At 43.6% G+C, this 21,981-nt stretch overlaps 1 protein-coding gene across 1 annotated transcript in view; it reads left to right on the top strand.

The window, feature by feature from the left end:
• Positions 1–21,981, top strand: part of LOC146178908 (sodium-coupled monocarboxylate transporter 1-like) — a 53,486-nt gene extending 31,505 nt beyond the window's left edge. Inside the window, exons 2-5 of the mRNA XM_084580067.1 lie at positions 13,198–13,263; positions 13,371–13,422; positions 17,100–17,167; positions 21,826–21,981. Of these exons, the coding sequence (XP_084436193.1) occupies positions 13,198–13,263; positions 13,371–13,422; positions 17,100–17,167; positions 21,826–21,981 (342 nt within the window). The remainder of the gene's footprint in view (positions 1–13,197; positions 13,264–13,370; positions 13,423–17,099; positions 17,168–21,825) is intronic.

The following is a 21,981-nucleotide window of genomic DNA, read 5'->3' as shown; positions in this document are numbered from 1 at the left end:
AAAATACATTCCACAGACGTCAAGTAAGCCACGAAATAAACGAAGACCCTGGTGGAATGCAGAATGTAAGACTGCTCGTGAAACTCAAAACAGGGCATGGTCGAAACTACGCCGATACCCCACAGCCGAAAACCTAATAGCCTTTAAGCGTGCAAAGGCAAATGGCAGGCGTATTCGACGCATCTCCAAGCGAGAAAGCTGGTCATCATTCCTTTCTTCAGTGAACTCCTATTCTGACGCACACAAAGTTCACAACAGGATAAGAGCACTTAAAGGATATAGCACAGTCCCAACGCCCCTTGTCAGCACCAGTGGTGACTCTCTTGAACATCAAGCAGACACACTAGGGCAACACTTTGAATACATATTCAGCTCAGCACACTATACAGATTCCTTTTTGCGGCACAAGGCAAGAGAGGAGAGGAAGCACATACATGATAAAAGGCCATCCTCAGGAGGATACAATAGCCCATTCACCATGCAGGAGCTGAAGATTGCACTAGACACATGTGGTAACACAGCTCCAGGTCCTGACAGGATCACATATGGAATGCTCAGGCATCTGCATGTGAACACTGTTGAAACCCTACTCTACCTGTATAATAAAGTATGGGCCACAGGACGCTTTCCTAAAGCATGGAAGGAAGCGATCATCATCCCAATATTAAAACCCGGAAAAGAACCCACACTTGCTGCTAGTTATCGGCCTATCGCACTAACCAGCTGTCTATGCAAGCTTTTTGAGAAAATGGTAAATCGTCGCCTTCTCCATTTCCTTGAATACAATGGTCTTCTTTATCAAAACCAAGCTGGTTTCAGAGCTGGGCGATCAACAGCTGATCAGCTCATTGCCTTTGAGTCTTATGCAAGGGATGCTTTTGCACATAAACAACATTGTTTATCTGTCTTTTTCGATCTTGAAAAAGCATATGATACCACTTGGCGCTATGGTATCATCCGCGACCTCTTCTCTCTTGGCATCACAGGAAACATGTTGAGCACAATTCGAAGTTACTTGTCTGAACGGACCTTCAAAGTTCGTGTTGGCAATGCATATTCAAAGCAGTACATTCAAGAAAATGGTGTCCCTCAAGGTGGTGTTCTCAGTTGCACACTTTTTGTAGTCAAAATGAACTCTTTAAAAAGCGTGCTGCCAAAAACTATTTCTTGTTCTGTATATGTTGATGACGTCCAGATAAGCTTCAAATCTTGCAACTTGGCCATCTGTGAACGACAAATTCAGCTAGGTGTAAACAAATTGTCCAGGTGGGCTGATGACAATGGGTTTAAATTTAACTCTGGAAAGAGTGTTTGTGTACTTTTCTCTAAGCAGCGTGGCATCAGGCCTGACCCCAACATTACACTGAATGGCCAGAGCCTTGCCTTTAAAAAAGAACATAAATTTCTTGGCGTAGTTGTTGACGAAAAACTTTCCTTCATTCCCCACATAAAACAGTTGCGACTGAAGTGTCTCAAAGCGATGATTTTGCTAAAAATTCTCTCTCACCGGTCATGGGGCACAGACCGCGACTGCCTTCTGAACCTTCTGAATAGTGTAGTTCTATCACGCATTGACTATTGCTCGATGGTTTATGGGTCAGCATCATCCTCTGCGCTAAAATTGCTCGATCCCGTGCACCACCTCGGCCTTCGCCTCGCTACAGGCGCTTTCCGAACTAGCCCAATTGCTAGCCTCTATGTCGAGGCGAACCGATGGTCACTGCAACGAAGGAGACAATTTACTTCTCTAACTTATGCTATGAAGGTACTATGCCAACTGGACCATCCATGTCGTCGGCTCCTGCTTGACAAAACTGGCACAGCACTTTTCTCAAAAAAACCATCTCTAACACCACCATATCCAATCAGAGTTGCCACGCACATTGAATATCTGAATGTTTCGGTTACCAGTCTTCATACAACTTCCATAAAAGACCTAATTGCTCCTTGGGAAATGCACGGTGTTAATTGCGACCTGTCGTTTCTTGAAGTGGGCAAACATGCATCCCCTATTGCCATACAGCAGCATTTCATGTCACTTCAGGAGAAGTACACTTGTGATGAATATTACACTGATGCTTCGAAGTCTGCTCAAGTCTCCTGTGCAGCACATGGGCCACAGTTTTCACAGTCAAAAACCCTGAACAGAAATGCTAGTATATTTACCGCTGAATGCAATGGTATCCTTTTAGCTGTGAGACACATTATAGAAAATAAAATACAGACGTCGATCATCTACACAGACTCCCTCAGTGTTTTAAAGTCCCTATCCTTTTGGAAATGGCAAAATAAGAACCCAGTACTGAACTCTCTTTATAACACCCTTATGTTTGCCCATGAACAAGAAATTAAAATTACACTGTGTTGGGTGCCAGGCCACCGCTGTATACCTGGTAATGAGGCAGCTGATAGGCTAGCTGCTTCAGCTGCCCTTCGAAATGACACAGACATTGATAAGATAACTTATCATGACCTCAAACCACACATAAAAAACATGATTAGACAACAATGGCAAGAGGAATGGGACGCAGCATCAGAAAATAAACTACACACAATAAAGGCAAAAATAGGCAGGTACACCACAGAAAAACAACACAGATTTAAAGAAGTAGCCCTGTGCAGGCTGAGAATTGGCCACACATACATAACCCATACATATCTTTTAACCAACTCTCCTGCACCACACTGCTCGAGATGTGGTGATCGACTCACTGTCATACATGTTTTAATCATATGTGCACAACTGGAACCAGAAAGAAGACGTCATTTTCCCTCCTTGTTCACTCATCAAATACCTGCACACCCATCCATTTTTATTGGCGACAACCCAATGTTTCCTTTAAAACAGGTGCTTAAATTTTTATCACAAGTAGGCTTTTTACATGAAATTTTTTATCGACGTGGGTCTCAGCCCGCTCCTCCTTGAGAGGACGGATGAGATATTTTAATACATCTACTTATACATTGCGAATCCATTATATATCACAAATGAATTTTAGGCCCTATACACCATTGTTTTTAGCGATACACTGTAAAAACAAAAACACCTTATTAGGTGTTTTCGCATGTCTATAACTAACACCCATACACCCTTGAAAAAAAGTGGCTTCAGAGTGCCAGTACACCCTCAAAGATGGTGCTTCGGTTGGTCATAACACCCTTCTATGGGGCCAATGCACTGGGGTGTTTTCATCACCTTTACACCCTATTTCAGGGTGGAAGCAGTGGCATTGCACCCTTACACCCCTTTATAAAAATCAGTGCGGATAACGTCCATATATTGCATTCCCTAATTAGGAATTACTTTTGCCACTACACGTTCCTTAATACTTTTCCTCAAGCTTAATGAAATCATGATTGCAAATGATTTGCAATCAAGCTTAATGGTATTCCTTTTAACCACCTGTATTGCCAAATGAGCATGTAAAGAGATGCTGCATGCCATTATTTTGACATCTCGAATGGCCCATGCCAGTATGATTGTTGTTTTCAAATTCACAGAGCATGTCACACACAAGGAAACTGGAAGTCTTTTATTCGGCATAGAAGGGTCAGGGTTCGGGCTAGCGGGTGCTGGTGGAGGGGGGGGGGGGCAGGGGGGCACTTGTGTTCTGTTTCTTCATTGATGCGCGCTATGGAACCTCATTTATTTAACAATACTGCCACTCTCCACCGAGAGCCTAGCAGACGGGCAAAAACATACATGGTATGTATGTAAAGCCCCTGGGGTGGTACAGTGGTAAGACGCCCGACTACTGTCCGGAGTTCCCGGGTTCGAACCCGACCACGGCGGCTGCGTTTCGATGGAGGCGAAACGAAGAGGCGTCCGTGTGCTGTGCGATGTCAGCGCACGTTAAAGATCCCCAGGTGGTCGAAATTACTCCGTAGCCCTCCACTACGGCTCCCCTTTCTCTCTTTCCACTTTCACTCCCACCTTCATCCCTTCCTTACGGCGCGGTTCAGGTGTCCACATAACAAGTGTGACAGATACTGCGCCTTTCCCTTCCTGTGAACCAATTATTTTTATTATTATGTATGTAAATACCTAAAAAATGAAAGAAGCAAAACAGTTCCAACAAATGCAGACAACAAAGTATACAATTTTTTTTCAAAAACAGAACCGAACAATGAACACAACAGCATGGTGACATTTCTGAAAAAACAACAACAAAACGTTTAGTCGTATGCAACAATAATCGCAGTACACAATATTAATACTATGCTTTGTCAGTGTCAACGCGTGCGCTTGCATAAAATTCGGCCTTAAGCGATGAAATAAAGCGTCGTGCAGCGCATCTTGGCTTCGACACGCAGACGACCAAAAAGAGGTGCTCTATAAAGCAGCACAAATTGTCAGACCCCTTGTCATATGTCAGATTGAACAGCCAAAATCGACCCATTATTGGAACAATACCCTAAGTAGAGTCCATGACTCGAAGAAGCTTCCGCTGCTGAATGAAGGGGAAATGCTCTTCAGCTTCTTTGATGCTGCTCCCAGTATATCCGACGCACGGCGTGGCAGGCTTTTCTTCCTGTTCCTTGATAAAATTGTGAAAGAAGTGCATAACAAAGCAGCTGTATAAATATGCACTGCACCTGGCAAAAAGCAAATTCAACATATTTTCTACTCTATATTTAGAATACGCCAACGCCCCTTTAGTGTACAGCAGTGTGCTGGAAAAGGGCCCTATCGGAAACCACTGGTGGTTATCTCACAATTAACAATGCAGAGTACACTGTTATGGTTGGTTCAGGAGGCACAAAGCCAGCAGTCTGATCAAGTCATAAATGAGAGCACATAAGGTCAACCCATTTTTATTCATGCAGCATGCTGTTGCATGGTAATTTTAGATTATGCAAGCTATTTTATCAAACAAAAATGGCTACACTCATCAAAAGCACCTGGGTTAGAGAACTTCAATGCTGCCCCACGAACTTTTCATTTCACATGAACTGGAATGCTTATTATGATAGTTAAAAATGTAAATAAACAATAAACAGCACTGGAGCACGGTGTTTACTACTAAAATATTAACAGCTGGCTCAATTGAAGGCTTCACACAAGGCCTACAGCATACCCTGCAGTGGCCAAGTAGATACTGCAGAACCAAACAAAAAAAAACATGGAAAGAGCATACTTAGTAATGAGGCACTACAAAAAAAAACAAAACAAAGTGCATGTAATACATAACACATAACACATAATGCATTTCTGAACTTTTGCACGTCTTCTTGTGCTAAGTATGAACCAGCCAAGCCATAGGTCATCGCAATGCTTCCTGAAGTGTTTACATTTAGGGTTTAGTAACAAGGAAAAAGTGTTCTTGCTGCTCTATGTGGCAGTTCTGAAACTTCATCACACATTATTCATTGAAAGTGTACACTGGAGCTTTGAGTTGAGCAACAATTACATGTGCAACAGCAGAGCATTACCAAACAACCAAACAGCAGAAGCTCTAAAAAATGTCAACACTGAAGCATGGCATGTTAAAAGATTTTCCACGCATAGCACATTGTATGCATAGACATCCAGAACATCAGTGGTGAGCCTCAAGAGGCGGCAGGAAGCTCAAGTGTTCAAGAAGTTGTAATCGTTATAGCGGCAGGCAGTCTGAGCACTTTGAAACACTAAAGGTTCGAATACTAAAAATATGTTGACTAACTTGAAATGCAAAAATAACAATTTGGATTTATTGAGAATGTTTACTATAAATGAGAATGTCTATGACAGTGCCACATGGTTAATGCATGAAATGTTAGCATCTGTAGTTGAAGGCATTATATTTATACAGCATGAACCTTGAAACACAGCAGTATTTTCTCCCAACCAATGTGGTAAACCTAATCTCAGAAGAATTAAAATTATTACATCATTTCAAACTTGGCTAGCAAATTACAGCATTTTTTTAAAACAACTATTAAACTGCATTACCCACCTTCAGAAGCCTGTAGGATAAGACAATGTGGCAAATATTTATTTTGAAGCCGTCTCAGATTATATATTCCAGACATTAGGAACATGTTAGGTACTAGCATGCATGAGCAGGTTGAGAGACCCCTTTCCAGCAAATGCTAAACCCCACCAAGCTGCCTGCAAGAGCCATCTGATAAAGCACTGCTGGTGCACTTCAGCAGAGTGCTTAGTCAAATGGCACACTGCACCAATCTTGACATTACCAGTGCTTCATCAGGTGACTCTTGTATGCAATACGACGTGGTAAGCATGTGATGGCAGGAGTCTCTTAAAAGTGCTTTTGATTGTACTTACAGTGCAAATAATCCTTTCACAGCAAAGAATTCACAGTTGTGATGAAAACTTGTGTAGTATTTCTATTTGAATTATGAATCACTAATATATATTACAAGTTAGACTGTAAACCATTTTAGAAACAAAGAAAATTCGCTAATAATGTCGGTTTCAAGTAGGCTTCCTGAATATTCAAATGACAAAGGGAAAACTTACAAATGATACAAACAACATCCAGAGCTCCCGGCTGGTTCCCAATGTTTGCCAAGAGTTGCATCTACAATAGAAATAAGCAACACAACAATGGTGTACCTCCTTGCAGGTAAAAAGAGACAGCCGAGTTTTGAGGCGATAATTTATTGTCTAATTTAGGAAGGCGAATAAACAAAATTGAAAACATGTAGAGGCACGCAAACTGAAAGCCAAACATCCGACAGCAAAAATTAGCAAAGCTTGTGAAGGTTTGAATCAGGTATCACCTAATTCTCTGCTACTAGTTGAACAGATTCGAAAGGGCTGCACTATTACAATGGAGAAGAACAATAGATTATTTACATTTAGCTAATGCGAAAATTGTTACATATGAAGAAATGCACAGGCTAGTTATGGTTTTATTATTCTTTGTGATGCTCAGCCATGTTTTTAGTATATCTATAAGGCAATGCAAAATGGCAAAAATGTAGGCATTTAGCGAAAAACTGCCAATTAGATAGCACATGCAGCAAACAGAAGGAAACAGCTGAATACTTACGCTTCTTTCTCCTTTCACGCATTCCCTCAGAACATACTTCGAGCACCCGGGCAATGTCCTTTTTTCTTGCACGAATGGTGTCCTTCAAAACCAAGACAAGTGTCTTGTTAAGGCCGATTTCAACTGCCTCTTTGCCGTCCTTCTTGATCAGCATGTTGAAGTCATGTAAGAACTGCAAGTTTGTGTGAATGGTAGCCATAAAGAATTCATTTTACTCAAAGTTTCAAGTAATGAATATTAAAAATCATTGTACAAAAGCTAAGGCAATTGATGCCTTTGTACATATCTGAAAAAAAAAAAAAAACTGGCATTAGCAAACAGCAAATACAAATATTTACTAAGGCTAGAAAACTGCAAAAACCATCAGTATTTTGCCACTCATTGCCAAACTGCAAGCAATATTAAGGAAAGTCTAATATAAAAAATAACTAAGCAAAAATTATGGTCCTCCTTCCCTCAACTTGGCCCACGGCTGAATGGCAATAAAATATGTAATATATCTCTAAACTAAGGGTCCCCGCTCAGCTTTAAAAAGTAGGCTTCAATTTTAGAGACAATCTACAGACATGCATCGTTAGCATATGAAAGTCAAATTGTTTTCTGGGCCCTTTAAATCAGTAAACTGCTTTCAACACATACATTACAAATTTTTTAATAACAGTAAGTCACAAATTTGCCTGCAATATGCGCACTGTGATGAGCAAAGAAGGTAAACATATGCGACTAAGGCTATGATAACCGCTTCATATGTACATTTAAGCAAAAGACAAAAAAAAAAGTAAACATCTGGTCAGAATCAAACTCAGTAATAGCAACATCCGGTACAATATTTGGCCACGGAATTCAAGCTGTCGACCTCTACTTGAATGCTGAGGCATCAGTATCGAATATCCATTTATTCTAGTCTAAAGACACTACAAAAATCAAGTAATGCGGTCAAACAGTTATGTCGAAATGTGACCACAAAAATAATGAAAACTGGATGGTTTGAACCACATCAGCTGACTTAGCACGTGTACAAGTGCCTTAATTGAAGTCTTGCTGAAAATAAAATACGTACCTAAATGATTCTTCGGGAGCGAAAGTAAACGCCATGACAAAAGAAGCATAATAAAAATGCAAATTCACGCTCCATGCAACCGCAAAATATAGTCCCCGTAAAATGAAAAATGCTCCCATTGTGATTAAAAAAGGCAAATCCAGACGCGGGGAAGTTAACATAGGCTGATGATAGCGGCATATAGTTTACGCAGTTTGGAATAAACTATTATGCAACCAGGCCGGCCGACCAGCGCACTTCGATGCCGAGAGCACGAGCGCAGAGGCGTGCCGCGCTGAACGGCCGCCGAGAACGAACATAGCCTCCTCGAACAAAAAGTTTAAACAGAAGGGCTGCAGGAGGACGCTCCCCGAGCAGCAGGACGGTGCGCGCCTATGCTCCGAGTAAATAAAAAAAAAGAGGGGGGGGGGGGGGGGGGGTCGCACGCTCCGAGTGAAAGACGACGAAGCATGAAAGAGGTTTCAGGAGAGCGAGCGCGAAGTGTAAGAGATAAGGGAGGAGGGGGGAGGGGGGAGTCGAGAGTGCTTGGAGAATTAAGGTAGTACGCCAACATGACCTTGCCGCACGAACGGAAACGGTAGAACAAAACCGAATCGTTGCGAACTGAGCGCAAGTATCAAACTGTCAAGAAACGAAAATCGTTTCGTGAACCTCCTGCGCGTACAAAATGCAAGGAAACGTAGCACATACATTATTTCTGTTCAAGAAAGTTGAGACTGATGTTCTTGCGCGAAATCTGCGTAACTCGCCGCGACATCTACCACAAGTGCGATGTCATTTTGGCAGCCAGGTGAAAACAAGCGCGTGTCTCATGTTTTCATTTCAGCACATTCTGGAGCGTTCCGGCACAAAAAGACACAGAATGCAGCAATCCGGTAGGACACTGTTCCCACAAAGCGCTATATGCGTGAGAATAGGCTTACCTTTACAGACGATTGCGTCAGCCGCAAAGTACGCTGTCCGCCTTCGTATCACCGGCACCGAACCAACCAGTGCGATTTCAGCGCGAGTGCAAAGTAGTCGCCGCATATACCTCTTAGTCACGCAGAAAAAAAAATCGTCCATGCCTTCTTCTTTCAAACATCTCAAACATAAAGCGGTGCAGCAGTCCTTCGGCCTGAGCAAAGCAAAAAGAAGCCCGGACACTTGCCGACATGATAAATGCCCGTTTGCGTTAAACACCACATGTAGAAGGCACTTCACAAGCGTACACACTTCTTTAACACATATGCATGGGAAATGCAACACATTTCACGAGGGTACACAATCGAAGAAGCACATTCAGCATTCGCCGAAACGTGGTCGAAACGCACCCCACAATGCTAACGGCCATATTGTGAAATTTGAAAAGAGCGTTCGTAGCTACCGGCGGCCTCCTGGCGGTGAAATTTTGTTTCAGTTTCTGTTTCATTTTTAGAAAGCACTCGTGTGTAATTTTAATTTTAGCGTTACTTTGGTGCTTTATTTAGGTGTTGGGTTATATTAGCAGCGCCGCTTGTGTATAAAAGGTTACGAAGTTACGCAGCCATATACCACCAGCATGTTAGGTGATATTGCTTGCCCATAACACCCTAAGGCATATTCTCCAACCAAAGCACCCCTTTGGCATGCAAGAGGTGATTTCCAATAGCACGTACACCCTAGACTCAGGGTGTAAGGTAGTTTTGAATCAGACAAATGCCCAAAAAGGTGTTTTTGTTTTTACAGTGTATCACAGAGCGAATACATTTTTAGGCCCTATACACCAGTTTTTTATCCCTTCATGAAAAATCACAACTATTCCATCATATAAACTTGAGTGCACCATTAACCTTGAGTTTGGCGCTCTTTGGCCTGAGTCGCCCTCGCGCCATTAAAATCCATCATCATCATCATCATTTTCTTGGGAGTGTTTTCCGAGTACGCGGCCATGTCCGGGGCTCAGCTCAACACAAGGAAAAGTCACGCGCTCCGATTTGGATCATTCCAGGGTTCATTGCCAGCCGAGATCTCCTTTGTGGACGCAGTCCGCGTACTTGAATTACTATTTGAAGCAAGCGGAGTATCGTCTCACACATGGGACGAAGCAGTTTCACGCACGACCCGAATGCTCGCTGACGCCAAGCGCTTCGAGCTGTCGCTCAAGTCCAGGGTCGCGTTAGTAAAATCTCGGGCGTGCGCATTCACATTTTATGTGGCGCGAGTGGCCGTCTTGCCGCGCCGTACGGCTGGCCGTCTCGTGTCTTTGATAGGCGCGTTCGTGTGGGATGGCGGGACGGCTCTCGTCGCGCGCCACCTCCTGCACCTACCGACTAGCAGAGGAGGGCTCGGGCTGCCTTGCATCAACACAGTAGCTCGAGTCCTCACGACTAAGTTAGTTACGACACTGCTATATAGTGACTGGTACCCGGGGCGATCGCTCTTACTCTGCTAGATGAGCACAGCCAGTCTAGGTTTCACTGTGGATCGAGATAGTGGCCCGCAGGCCAAAAAGGCCACCCCCGTTATATCGCGTCGCAGCCGGTTTCAGACAGACCCTAAACGCCGACCTACCCGAGGTGGACATAGATCCGGTTCCACCGAAAGTAGTTAGTGAGATGGTTGCCAGCTTGCGACTCAGACCGGGCGATCAGCTGTGCACCTCAAATAATAGATGGAGGCCTTGGGCAGTCAGTCGCCTGCCCCCCGAGGTCAGAGAGGTTGAGTGGCGGCAGCGCTGGGGAGTTCTGCCCACGCGTCAGCGCCTAGCTTCATGGGGCGTCGCGCCTAACGACGGCTGTCACAACTGCGGCGCGACGAAAACAATCTACCATGTAGTAGTCTTTTGCTGCTCAGTGGCGCGAGTCATATGGCGCCCCGTGAGACGTATGTCTTCTGTACACTACGGGTCAGGCGTTCGTCGCCCGCGTGGAGCGTTCGCGCCTGGTTGTGTGTTGTGTCATGTTTATTTTGTGGCGTCGCCGCTGCCTGGCGGAAGTACGTAGGGAACTGGCACTCGCAATGTATCCAGCGCTTCGAAATCTCCGTCTCCTCCTCTGGAAGTATCTGTCCGAGCGTCTGGAACCAGATGAAGAGGCGCGGTTCCTGCAGCGCTGGCATACACGTTTCTTTGTTGTTCGTCAGGATGGTTTCGCGATGCCGGCACTGCTTTATTGAGTGTTGTAAAGTGTCGTGGGGTGTTTCTTCTGAACATCCCCCCCTCCCTTCCCCTCCCTTTTGTTTTAGGGGGGGAAGGGATGTTGAAGTCTTAACGCGTGCCTGTTGTTTGTGTGCTTTCTAGCTTGGCATTAGTGCAATGGTCTTTGGGCAGGACGGCCCAGCATCTTGTATATCATTGATTGACATAGTGCTGGACAGAGTGTATAGTATATAGTGTTTTGTTGTTGTGGCTGTAGGGAGAAGGAAAACAAAATGCACGGGCCTGCTACTGGCTCTATAGCTGAGCCACTTCCGCTGCTTCGTGCGGACAGAAGAGAGAAAGTAAAGAAAGATAAGCCTGGAAGATTGCGAAAGCAATACCCTTGCCTGCGCCTTGTTCGGCGGCTGCGCCCCGACTACTGCGCGGAGCCGAGGCAAAGTCCCATTTATCCTCCTAGCGTGACGTCACAAACAGCGAGCGCCCTCTCTCAGTTGCGACACAGCGCCGTGTATGGACTCACCGCAACCATCCGATGGAAGCCGGCTTGAGCTGGATGAAATCCAGGACTGACGTATTCAATGTAGTGGCTAATTCGGGCATGCTGCAGGCGCTCGATGAGTTTACAGAGATGTGAAGTCATCTCTGTAAACTCATCTCTGTAAACGTGCCGGCCCACTACTACGCATGCACCCCGTCTTCTTCCTTACTTCGGTCTTTTTCTTTGCATCTCCCAAATCGTCTTGCTCCATTTTACCGGTTTCTTCTGTACATATTGAGCTTTGGGGCGTGTAACCATTAGTAATGAAGCTATCACTCATAGAATAGGTTTAATGAAGCTAAATTATTACCAATTTTTGTCTCCTTTCACGTTCCTGTATTTCGCAGTGGTAGAATCACATGGCATCATGCAAATTTGCCGAAATGATGAACATCCAGCTATGAGGGACGCCGCAGTGCAGGGCTCCACAAATATCGATCACCGGGGATTCTTAAAATGCTGAGACGTTGCATGCTGCACAAGCGCTCTGTTTTTCGCCTTCATTGAGAAACAGCCGCCACAGTTGGTTGGAATTCACCTCCTTGTTTTGAGCAGCCGACAGCCCTAACTACTTAAATAAACGCTGCTAGCGGTGGCAAGAAAAGTTCCTTGATAATTCACTACGTGCCTCATAGACTGCGTCACTTGAACCCATGAACCCTAGAACCCTTGAGGCCCTTGAACCATAAAGACCAAACCAAACATCTGTGGTAGTTACATTTTCCTATCCGTGTTCTGTTGATTTTTATTGCCGTTCAAAACAGTAGGTCTGTGACTTGTTATGAAACATAGAAGAGCGTCCTACAATATAAATTACCCGATGCAGGTTCTGTGTGCCACGTGAAATTAAAGAGATGTTGTGTGTATAAGCATATCTGTGTCCATTATAGTGTGAGCATATAGCCTGTACCAGAAAGTATGCGTTATTCATTACTTCAATCTTCATTCATAACAATTTCGGGGGCATGCTTCCTAATTCCCAAATCGCATTCTGGTAGATACGAAAGCGTTTGAAATGCTTTGCGAAAGTTATTTAACTCAACATCTAGCCAAATTAGCCGGATAGTTAAGCGGGCGAGTTGGTGATACATTAACCAAAAAAACAGCGCCAACAAACGGGGACGAAAGGAAGAAACCACATTGTTTCTGTTTCCTTATATAAGCGTATTTCCTGTGATTAAACTTTAGTTTAGAGTCAGCGCTTCTTCCTGAGGTTTCTTCCTTTCGTCCCCGTTTGTTCACGCTGTTTTTTGGATAACCAAATTAGCCGCAATGCATTTACAATTTCTTGAAGAGAAGTTTGACCACTACACTAATCAGCAGCCGCTAATATGACAATTTTTCAGAGAACCTCGTTGATAAATGTGCGGTTTCCTTGTTTACAACTTAGATTATTGTTATATAACATCGCTAATTTATACTATATATTTTTCTATGACCCGCAAACTTATAAATATTTATGTTTTCGCTGCTTTCTGCGCAGTACGTCCGGATGCGTTACAACACAACTATCTCCATCATTGCAGCAATAACTTACATTCTCCTGTCGGTAAGTGCACCAGAATATCAAAATAAAGCCGTAAAGGCTGCAGCCTCTCGATTTTTATCTGGTGTCAACTCTGTAATTGTTTCTGAAGCATTTCGTTCAATTTTCAGCAAATGGTGGGCGCAATAACTATTTACGCATCATCGGTGGCTGTGTCGACAGGTAAGCCGAGTTCACTATTTTTTACCTGTAATTGTGAACAGAGCTCCTGCGCAGCACAGAGTAACTCTATTTTTCTGTGTACCTAATGCAACACAGATCGGTGTAAACATAATAGCGGCTGAAGGTTTTTGTGTGCACTCAGCTTCCTATTCTGCCTTTCACCAGTTCGTCCAAAAGCGCACTAATTTAGTGCCGATCTCATCTTTGATTAATCGACAGAATCTTGTGAATGGGATTTACGAGCATGGGTAAGGTTTGGGGCGTGTGGGCCCGCAAAAATATTTCGCTTTACGCGGACAGGTAAACCTCCTTTATGAGAAACCTATATATGCGAGTTGTCTCTCTTATGAGGGTAAGAGAAATAGTTTTTCCCCATTCTCACATCTCGTAAATGCATTTACGAAGATATCACAACCTCATGGTAGGGTAGAAATTATTGTGCCGTATGTATATGGGAAATTGCATTCTTGAGTGCACTCTCCAACATGGATCGATGGGCTAAGCAAAGTCATGAAGAATTTCACCAAAACTTCTTGTTGCGCATACTGAATCTTAGTCTTCTTATTCGTCATTGTTACGTTGCAAGCGTTTTGGGAACCGAATCGTGAGCGCCTCGGGAGCGCGGCCGATGCTCAGTCTTCTAGGTGCATTAAGTGGATTCCTTGTGAGGCGGTGACACTTTTTGTACATTTTAGAGAGGAATGTTTTCCTAGCACCCAGGTCTGCCAACTTCCTGCTCACTTTTTCCGTAGAGCCACGTTTTCAGTGTGCCTGTCCCACCAACGTGCTGCTGCTTTCTTGCGGAATAGAGTTGTAGGCTTCGAATAGACGTGGAGACCACCGCCGACCGGGGCAGTTGAAGCAAAGTGGTTAGTATATTCGTCTAAGTATTCTGATGCTTTCTAAGAAACCTGGGCTGGAATTTTAACAGGAGGTTAAAACGGGCGCCCTCTCGTGCGGAATGATCCTGCGAAGAAGGTACTGCTACTCTCCTGTGCGGCACTCAAGCCCTCATGACTGCCTCCCATTATCCCTGGACATGAGACGCTGGGGTGGTTACCTTAGCTTCTTTTCCGCATAAAGGCTTTTCAGTGCATCTTTCCACACAGCCCCAGATGAGGGGGGACACTGTTGGGAAGCTGTATATGAGACTTTCCCGCTCTCTAAGTGTCATCCGTCCTTTTACTGTCGGATATCGGAACAGCATGCTCTTAGAGAAAACAATAGACAGTAAAATGGCTCGCGAAAACACTAGTAGTGTTTAAACGAGTTTAAACCAAGTTTGACGTGTGATAACACTATTTTGCTTAGTTTTGTTAACACGTTTTAAGCTGTCGTCGTCACGCACCTATCACGTGATCGGCGACGTTAGAGAAAAACCCCTTTCAAATCAAATATCAATTTCAAGTTCCAAAGGTCAATAGCCGTGCTCAAGCGGTCAGTTAGTCATGTCATCATGCAGCAGCTTACCATAGCATAACAGACTGGGCGAGACTTACCCCTAGACGGGTCAGGTCCCGAGTAACCTGGATTCAGCTTCAAGGTCACCCCACGGAACCAAAAGGTCACTTAGTGCGGACCTGGAGGAGTATAGTTGCCACTCTGAAAGGAGGTAAAATTGAAAAAAGCGCGAGAATGCTTTATTTAATATTACCATGCGTTACTTAGCACATACAATAAAACGATCCAGACCTTAAAATAGGAAAACAATTTGTCAGACAATCAGCATAACCACTAATGAGAAATATTAGCGAAGTATTTCAGATATTTCAGTTTTGCAGTGTTGAGAGGCTAAAAATTTGAAACAGGCGTGATGTGTCTCTACTCAGACACTATTATGTTTTTACCACACGTAATCGTACGGACAGTCATTCGCCAGTTTAAAGATTTCAGAAAGGCGTCGTGATACAAAAAGTTAAAGGAAATATCTCCAAATGCCTTGCTCTAAATGGCGAGTTCTATGCATACTTAGTTTAGGGTATGAAAGCAATCGACCTCATCTCGAGCCGCGCATGCGTTATGCTTGCGTGTGCTTCTCAAGATCATATATCAGCACGGCATATTACTTCTCAATCGGTGCATTCAAATGAAAACCTGCTAAAAGCTCTTTTCTTCAAACGACGGAAGTAACTTTGATCGGCTTATCCGAGAGAGAAGGGTTACATGTTTACCGTCATCAGTGCTACCATCACTACTGCTCAGCCGCATCTTCCTTAACCCCTCCCAATGTTGCCCACATGTTGTGCATTCTTTCTTCTGCTGTGACCACATCCTCCTGCTTTCAGCGTATTCAACTTTAGGCTACTTCTCGTTGTGCTGCCTTCCAGCTATGAAGCCTTTGGTTCTCGTCATAATGCACATAGCAAATATAGAATACCGTACAAGGGAGCAAAAATGGAGTAACATGGCCTTCAGAGCGCCCCCTACAGAAGCAGGGTATCGTTTGCAAGCCACAAGTGCAGCTTTTCTCGCACCAACTATACCGAAACTATATTGTTTTCAAAAGAGAAATTTCCTTTCAAACAACAATAATTTATTCTAATTAGCAATGATAGAACACATTTAGCTGAGACCCAAGATATCATGAGTTGGCAATGAGAGAATGGAGACTAAAAATCAGTTAAAATTTTGACAACAGCTTTAGTTTCGCATGTTTTGAAGTGAGAACCTGCTTTTTTTGCCCACAATTGATATTCCGCGATTTTATTCATAACATTTAACTCGGAGCTTGGACACAATACCCTGTTTTAATAGAGAGTCCGCTAAAGGATATGTTACTTCTATTTTACTCCCTTAAATGGTTGGTTTTGTTTGAAGTGGGCATGTTACTCTGGGACACGCATAGCGTTTGCCCCAGAATCGACGCGAGAGTTTGTTTTTAAAGGCGTAGCTTTTGTGCGTCCTGTATCGTGGACTGTGACGCAGCTGTGCACGCAGCATGAGAACGCGAACTGCGTGTCAGGTGTTACGTGATAGCCGACCGGAAACCTGCGGCGCCGGTGCACCGCTCTTTTGTGTTTGTATGTATTCGATTATCTGGAACTCTCGTTATGCCCCCTGCCTGCTGAACACAGCCTACCAGTGCAGACAGTGAGCTCCACCAGCTACTCGGCCCGACATTTAAACTTCGACGAAAGAGGTCCAAACCCCCCGCTTCATGGAATGCGCTTCATCGGAGTTGTCGGTGTAACTGGCCACCTACCACCCGAGGAAAGAAGTGACATAACGAAGCGTTGTTTGTGCATGAGCACTTGTAACAATACAGCGTTGTAAATCACCTTCACTCAATTAGAGGAGAGCGAAAAGGGAAAGCATGAGAGTGAATGCTCTGGATAGCTTAGTAGAATGGCAAGAATGGAGGTATGCGCTATCGGAGGGCGGCTACCATAGAAGGTGTATACTCAGGACTACGTCCCTGCATCAGTAGGCGAAAATGCAAAAACGAACATGTCAAAAAACACCACTGTTCCTCTTCACGCAAGCTTCGCTTCGATGTAGAACTTCATTTCGTGGAAACAGATGTGAGTAAAAAGGACTGCCCACGAATACCACTGTTGTCGTTTCGAGCCTAGTTACAAGCCAGAAAAACCATTCTTGTGTACGAACGAATGTGCAGGCGCCCCGACAAAATAAATGTCCTGCTGCCTATTGTGCAAGGACTCTTTTTCTCGTTGCAGTGTTTGAAGTTTCGGCGTCCTGGTGCGCTGTCGTTATTGGGTTGACAGCGACAGCATACACAGCGATGGTGAGTACCAGAAGATATTTATAAGTACAGAGTTGGGCACTGATGCGCATTATACCATTTGGAACTGAAATGTGTCAAGCCTGTCAAAGGTGTAAAAATGAATCGCGTTGAACAATCGCTATCTCTGCGCGACCAGCCGCGGTATAAATATATGTCCGTTATTTCGCGCTGTTTACTTTTTATGATACTTTTTTGCAGCCTAAATCATTTTCTTTGTATTTCAAGTAGAGCCTGCGTTTCGGTGCTTTATAATACGTTTAAATTGCATCACGCTTCTAGTTAAGAAGTAAAGAAAAGAAACAAGGCACAGGTGCGTGAAAATGTTATTCTGGAAGCAAGTTTACTCTCAAAATAAAATGAGCGTGAAACGGCTTATTTCTTTTAGTCTAATGAAGTTTGGCCCAGTGCTCTGGACAGTGCACTGCTGTTTCCGAAAATATACAGGTTTCAAGGTCTGCTTCTGAGTCTTATATAGTGGAGTTGTTATGCCAACCTTCAAGCTGTAAATCGCTCTAGGGTGAAGACAAGCACTTTTCTCCCACATTTAAAATTATTTATTCTTCTGAGAAGGCTTAACTGCTATATAATTGAGAGTGAGAAACAAGCCATGAAGCATGGTTCTTTAGAGCAAAAACCGGGCCTTTCCCTTCATTCAACACAGCACAACACTTCGATGCGAGAACCCTTTGTTTGACAATGAATTATCTATGGTTTTCTAGCTACGTGATTACGTCTTATCTTTTACGCTTCCTGACGACTTATTGGTTTCGAGAGTTGCGACAGCAGTGTCCGTACAGTACGTTTTACTGAATGAAAAAATTTTGCTGTAGATTTCTTCGTATTTGCTTTTAAGGACGTAGCACCGGACCCGAGTTTGAACGTTTTTAAAACAGCATTTCTATTATTCAGTAATTTGCTTGCAGATATGCCGAGAAAGAACAAGCTGTTTTCATCGCGTCAACTATAAATTTCACCATGCCTAGTTTTCGCAAAGACAGATGTATAATATAAGCATTAAATGGCCTAATATAGTTCCCTAAGGAACACAACATTTAAAATATGCATATCAGGAGCACGACCCGTTAATGCTACCACATTGTTCGCATTTCTCTAAATGATGCAATAGGCATCACTGAATTTTCTCTCACTCCATACCTCTCCAGTTTCCCTTGTAGATTGGTATGAACATTGAAGTGAAATACTTTACTGAAATTAATAATTATACCTCAAATAAATAATTTGTTGTCTATATTTCGTATAATTATTTTTTGTGTCAACAGAACCGATTTAGTTGATAAGCACGGGCGCAAGTGAAAGAGTGAACCATCAATAAGGAATTTTATATTAGAAAAGCGTTCTACGCCCTTGAGCAAAAACATTTCCAGTGAATATGAAAATGTTTGAGCAATCGACACGGGATGGACACTGCTCATTTCTTGATTTGCACAACCATTCTGATGAACTACAATACTGAAGGCCAGTCACTTTAGCCTGCTTCATTTCATGGTGAAATGACCGGATGAGATCGAGAGGCTACAAAAATTAACGATAGGTAAGAAGTCCTGGAGCATCAATGGACAAGAAGTGGAAGCTGTGACAGATTTTCTGTTCTTGGGCTCCAAGATTACCTCGGAAGGAGACTGCAGCCATGAAATTAGGAGACGCCTGCTTCTGGGAAAGAGAGCAATGGTTAGCCTTGACCACCTAGTAAAGAGCAGAGACATTAGTCTGCCAACCAAGATCTGTATAACTCGCGCTATGGTCTTCCCAGTTGTGATGTATGGATGCGAGAGTTGGACTGTGAAAAAGGCTGACCGCCGAAGAATTGACGCGTTTGAATTGTGGTGCTGACGGAGACTGTTGAGAGTTCCTTGGAATGCCAGAAGATCAAATCAGTCGATATTGTCGACCATAAACCCTGACTGCTCATTGGAGGGTCAAATTCTAAAGTTAAAGCTCAGCTACTTTGGTTATCTGATGAGAAGAGAGGAGTCGCTGGAGAAAGATTTGATGTTAAGAAAGGTTGAGGGTCGCCGGAGAAGGTGTAGGCAGCGAACGCGATGGTTAGATGGCATCCTCGAGGCACTGCAGATGAAGTTATGTGATGTTAGGAAGATAGTGAGAGACCGGAAAGCGTGGCGTGACATGCTCCATAGGGTCACGAAGAGTCGGACACGACTGAACGACTGAACTGAAATGAAACGTCGGCAATAATTTTATTTTCCTTATTTTTGAAATTCTTAGTGTCGGAGCAAGGACATTTACTTAGCGCCAAAAGCGCAGAGAAAACTTCATTTGCATCAATAAGCTGGACAAAAAGGAATCAGTTGCATGCTTCACCGTAGAGCAATACGCTTCTCTATTCTAAGTAATATTTGTAACGGCATGTTGATAATTGACAATTATTGCATTTACAGCTATTGACTACCTCATTTTCGGGCCGCCACATGAAGTTCGGATTGTTACAGCAGTTTTTCTTAATCATTTGTTCACAATAAATTCTTCGTGCGTTGCGAAGCTTTAAATTGAATCACTTCCTAGAGTTCTTGAAACCCATTAGCTTGACTGTCCCCTTACCTAAATAAACTGTTGATAGCGTCCCTTTTTAAATTCATTCCTCTGAAATGCTGGTGCGGGTATGTTCCAAGGTTTCCTTATTTTTTGTGCTTTTGCTTGTTATCCGAAGTAAATGGGAAATGTACACTGTTTTAAACTTTTCAGTCAAACATGGCAACGACGCAAGCGCAGTTGTACACGTCTGAACAGCCTAAGCTTTCTATGGTTTGCCTGAGGGCAATTGCGTTTTGAGTACTGAAGTATTGGAACTGTATTTTTTGATATTAGTCTTACACCGCCGCGTTTATTCTGATAAAATTCTGGTCAGTGATCACTAGTATCGCAGAACATAGTGCCAATGATGTCAACACTTGAGTCAATAATAAAGGGCCACTGTCCAGGGAAGGCCCTTTTAAGCAAAGGAGCCCAGTGTTTCGATCAGGTACCGGAGATAGTCTGTGCAAAATGCTAAAAGTGACACGCGCGCCGCAAAGCATCGAAAATACAATTCAAAGCTCTCTCATGCTCTCCTTTGGGAAGCCAGCTTCCCCGTTTCCTGCGCTGGCCCGACGGGCCACAGCAATGACGTACGTACCGCGAACGATGTCCATTGGTCCGTCTCACTGACTGACGGGAGAAGGATGGGTGTCTACCGCTCGCAGCGCACTTTTCCCTCGCCACGGCCAGACTGAATCCAGTGGCGCGCGCTCCCTCGACCGTCTTATTTTTTTTTCGCGCTCGCGGAGAGCCACGCCCCACCTCCCGCCAAACGCGGAGGAGGAAGGGGAATTTGTATTGCGGAGGCTAGACGACCTCGGGCGGGAGAGTGAAAAACCTTTGCGAGGGAACGGAAGGAGAGAGGTATGACAGAATCGGTAGATTGCGGTGGCTGTAACTGCGTTATTAGTTACTCTTTTCAAAAACATTTTGCGGCCTTGCGTTCTAGGGGCGAAGTCTCGCAGTCACCGGGGAAGAAAATATTTTCGACCAGAGGGTGGACAGTGGGCCTTTAAGGATGAAGGCATTTATTGTGAATTACGTAATTACTTTTGGAGAAGAGATGGCATTGACAAATAAATGCCATCAAGTGATACTGTTAGCATTTTGAAGATGTGGGGACTAATATCTCGGAAGGTAAAATTGAAATCTCCAAACATAACTAAGCTATATCAATTTAAAGAACAGAGTTTCAGAAGACGGTTCAACTACTTGAAAAATAATGAGTGCAGTTCGGCTTGCAGGTCGGTAGCTAACAGATATGATATATTTGTCATAGCCATAAAATCCGCACTGAGATTTCACTTTCATGCCAAGGAAATGTAAGTACGGCCAGGTATAGCAGAATATATATATATATATATATATATATATATATATATATATATATATATATATATATATATATATATATATATATATATATATATATATATATATATATATTCTCAATTCTACCTTTAAGAAGGACGGTCCACCGTCCGAAACTGTTGGAATGAAATAGATAATCGGGAAAGCTGTGTGACATCCTGTTTTAATTTAACTCTGGCTCATTAGTAACAAGCAAACCATGTTGATATATATATCATAGTAGGTATGCAGTACAAATCCGCGAAGTCATACTGATAATGCGGATGAATAACCGCAGTTATGGCTGCCTAGACAAGCGTCTCTATTTTCGACGATAGTGGAAGGCTGGTATGCCTTTTTTGCATTACTTATTGCCTCTACAATGAACGCTACGCGGGCATTGTTCTCTGTGTGTGTCGTATCTCGCCCCGTTCCATATCTTGCCTTTATGTCATGCATCTCTCAGTTAGTTCTTAGGGCTAACTAGTGCAACAGCAAAGCGCTTCAAATATTTCTATACAAAGCGTTTACGGTCTGTGGACATTCCGAACAATCCATTAAGGGATGTACCGATTAATACCTCGTCTTGCAGTTTGACATAAGAGCTGGTTAAACAACTCCAGGCTGTCCTGTGAACACAGAGCCATTTAATAAGGCGGCCCTTATTACTCATTTGCTGTATCGGGATGCTGTAGCCCACAGTTTCAAATTTTCGGAATTTTCAATTTTTTGTTCTTGTTTCGTTCAAACATTAGGGTGGCCTCCGTGGCGTGGTGTGGGCCGATTGCGTGCAGGGGCTTCTAACGGTCTCCGTCCCCATCCTGATAATGGCCAAAGTCGCATACGACGCCGGGGAGACCAGAGCACGGCCCCTCAGCGAACTGGATTCCCGCAAATACTTTGTCAAGTAA

This window comes from Amblyomma maculatum, chromosome 9 (genome assembly GCF_055883805.1).
Source record: "Amblyomma maculatum isolate TAMU_Amacu chromosome 9, ASM5588380v1, whole genome shotgun sequence".
Classification (NCBI taxonomy): Eukaryota; Metazoa; Arthropoda; class Arachnida; order Ixodida; family Ixodidae; genus Amblyomma; species Amblyomma maculatum.
The sequence above is the reverse complement of the archived record's forward strand: the minus strand, read 5'-3'. Positions and strand labels throughout refer to the sequence as shown.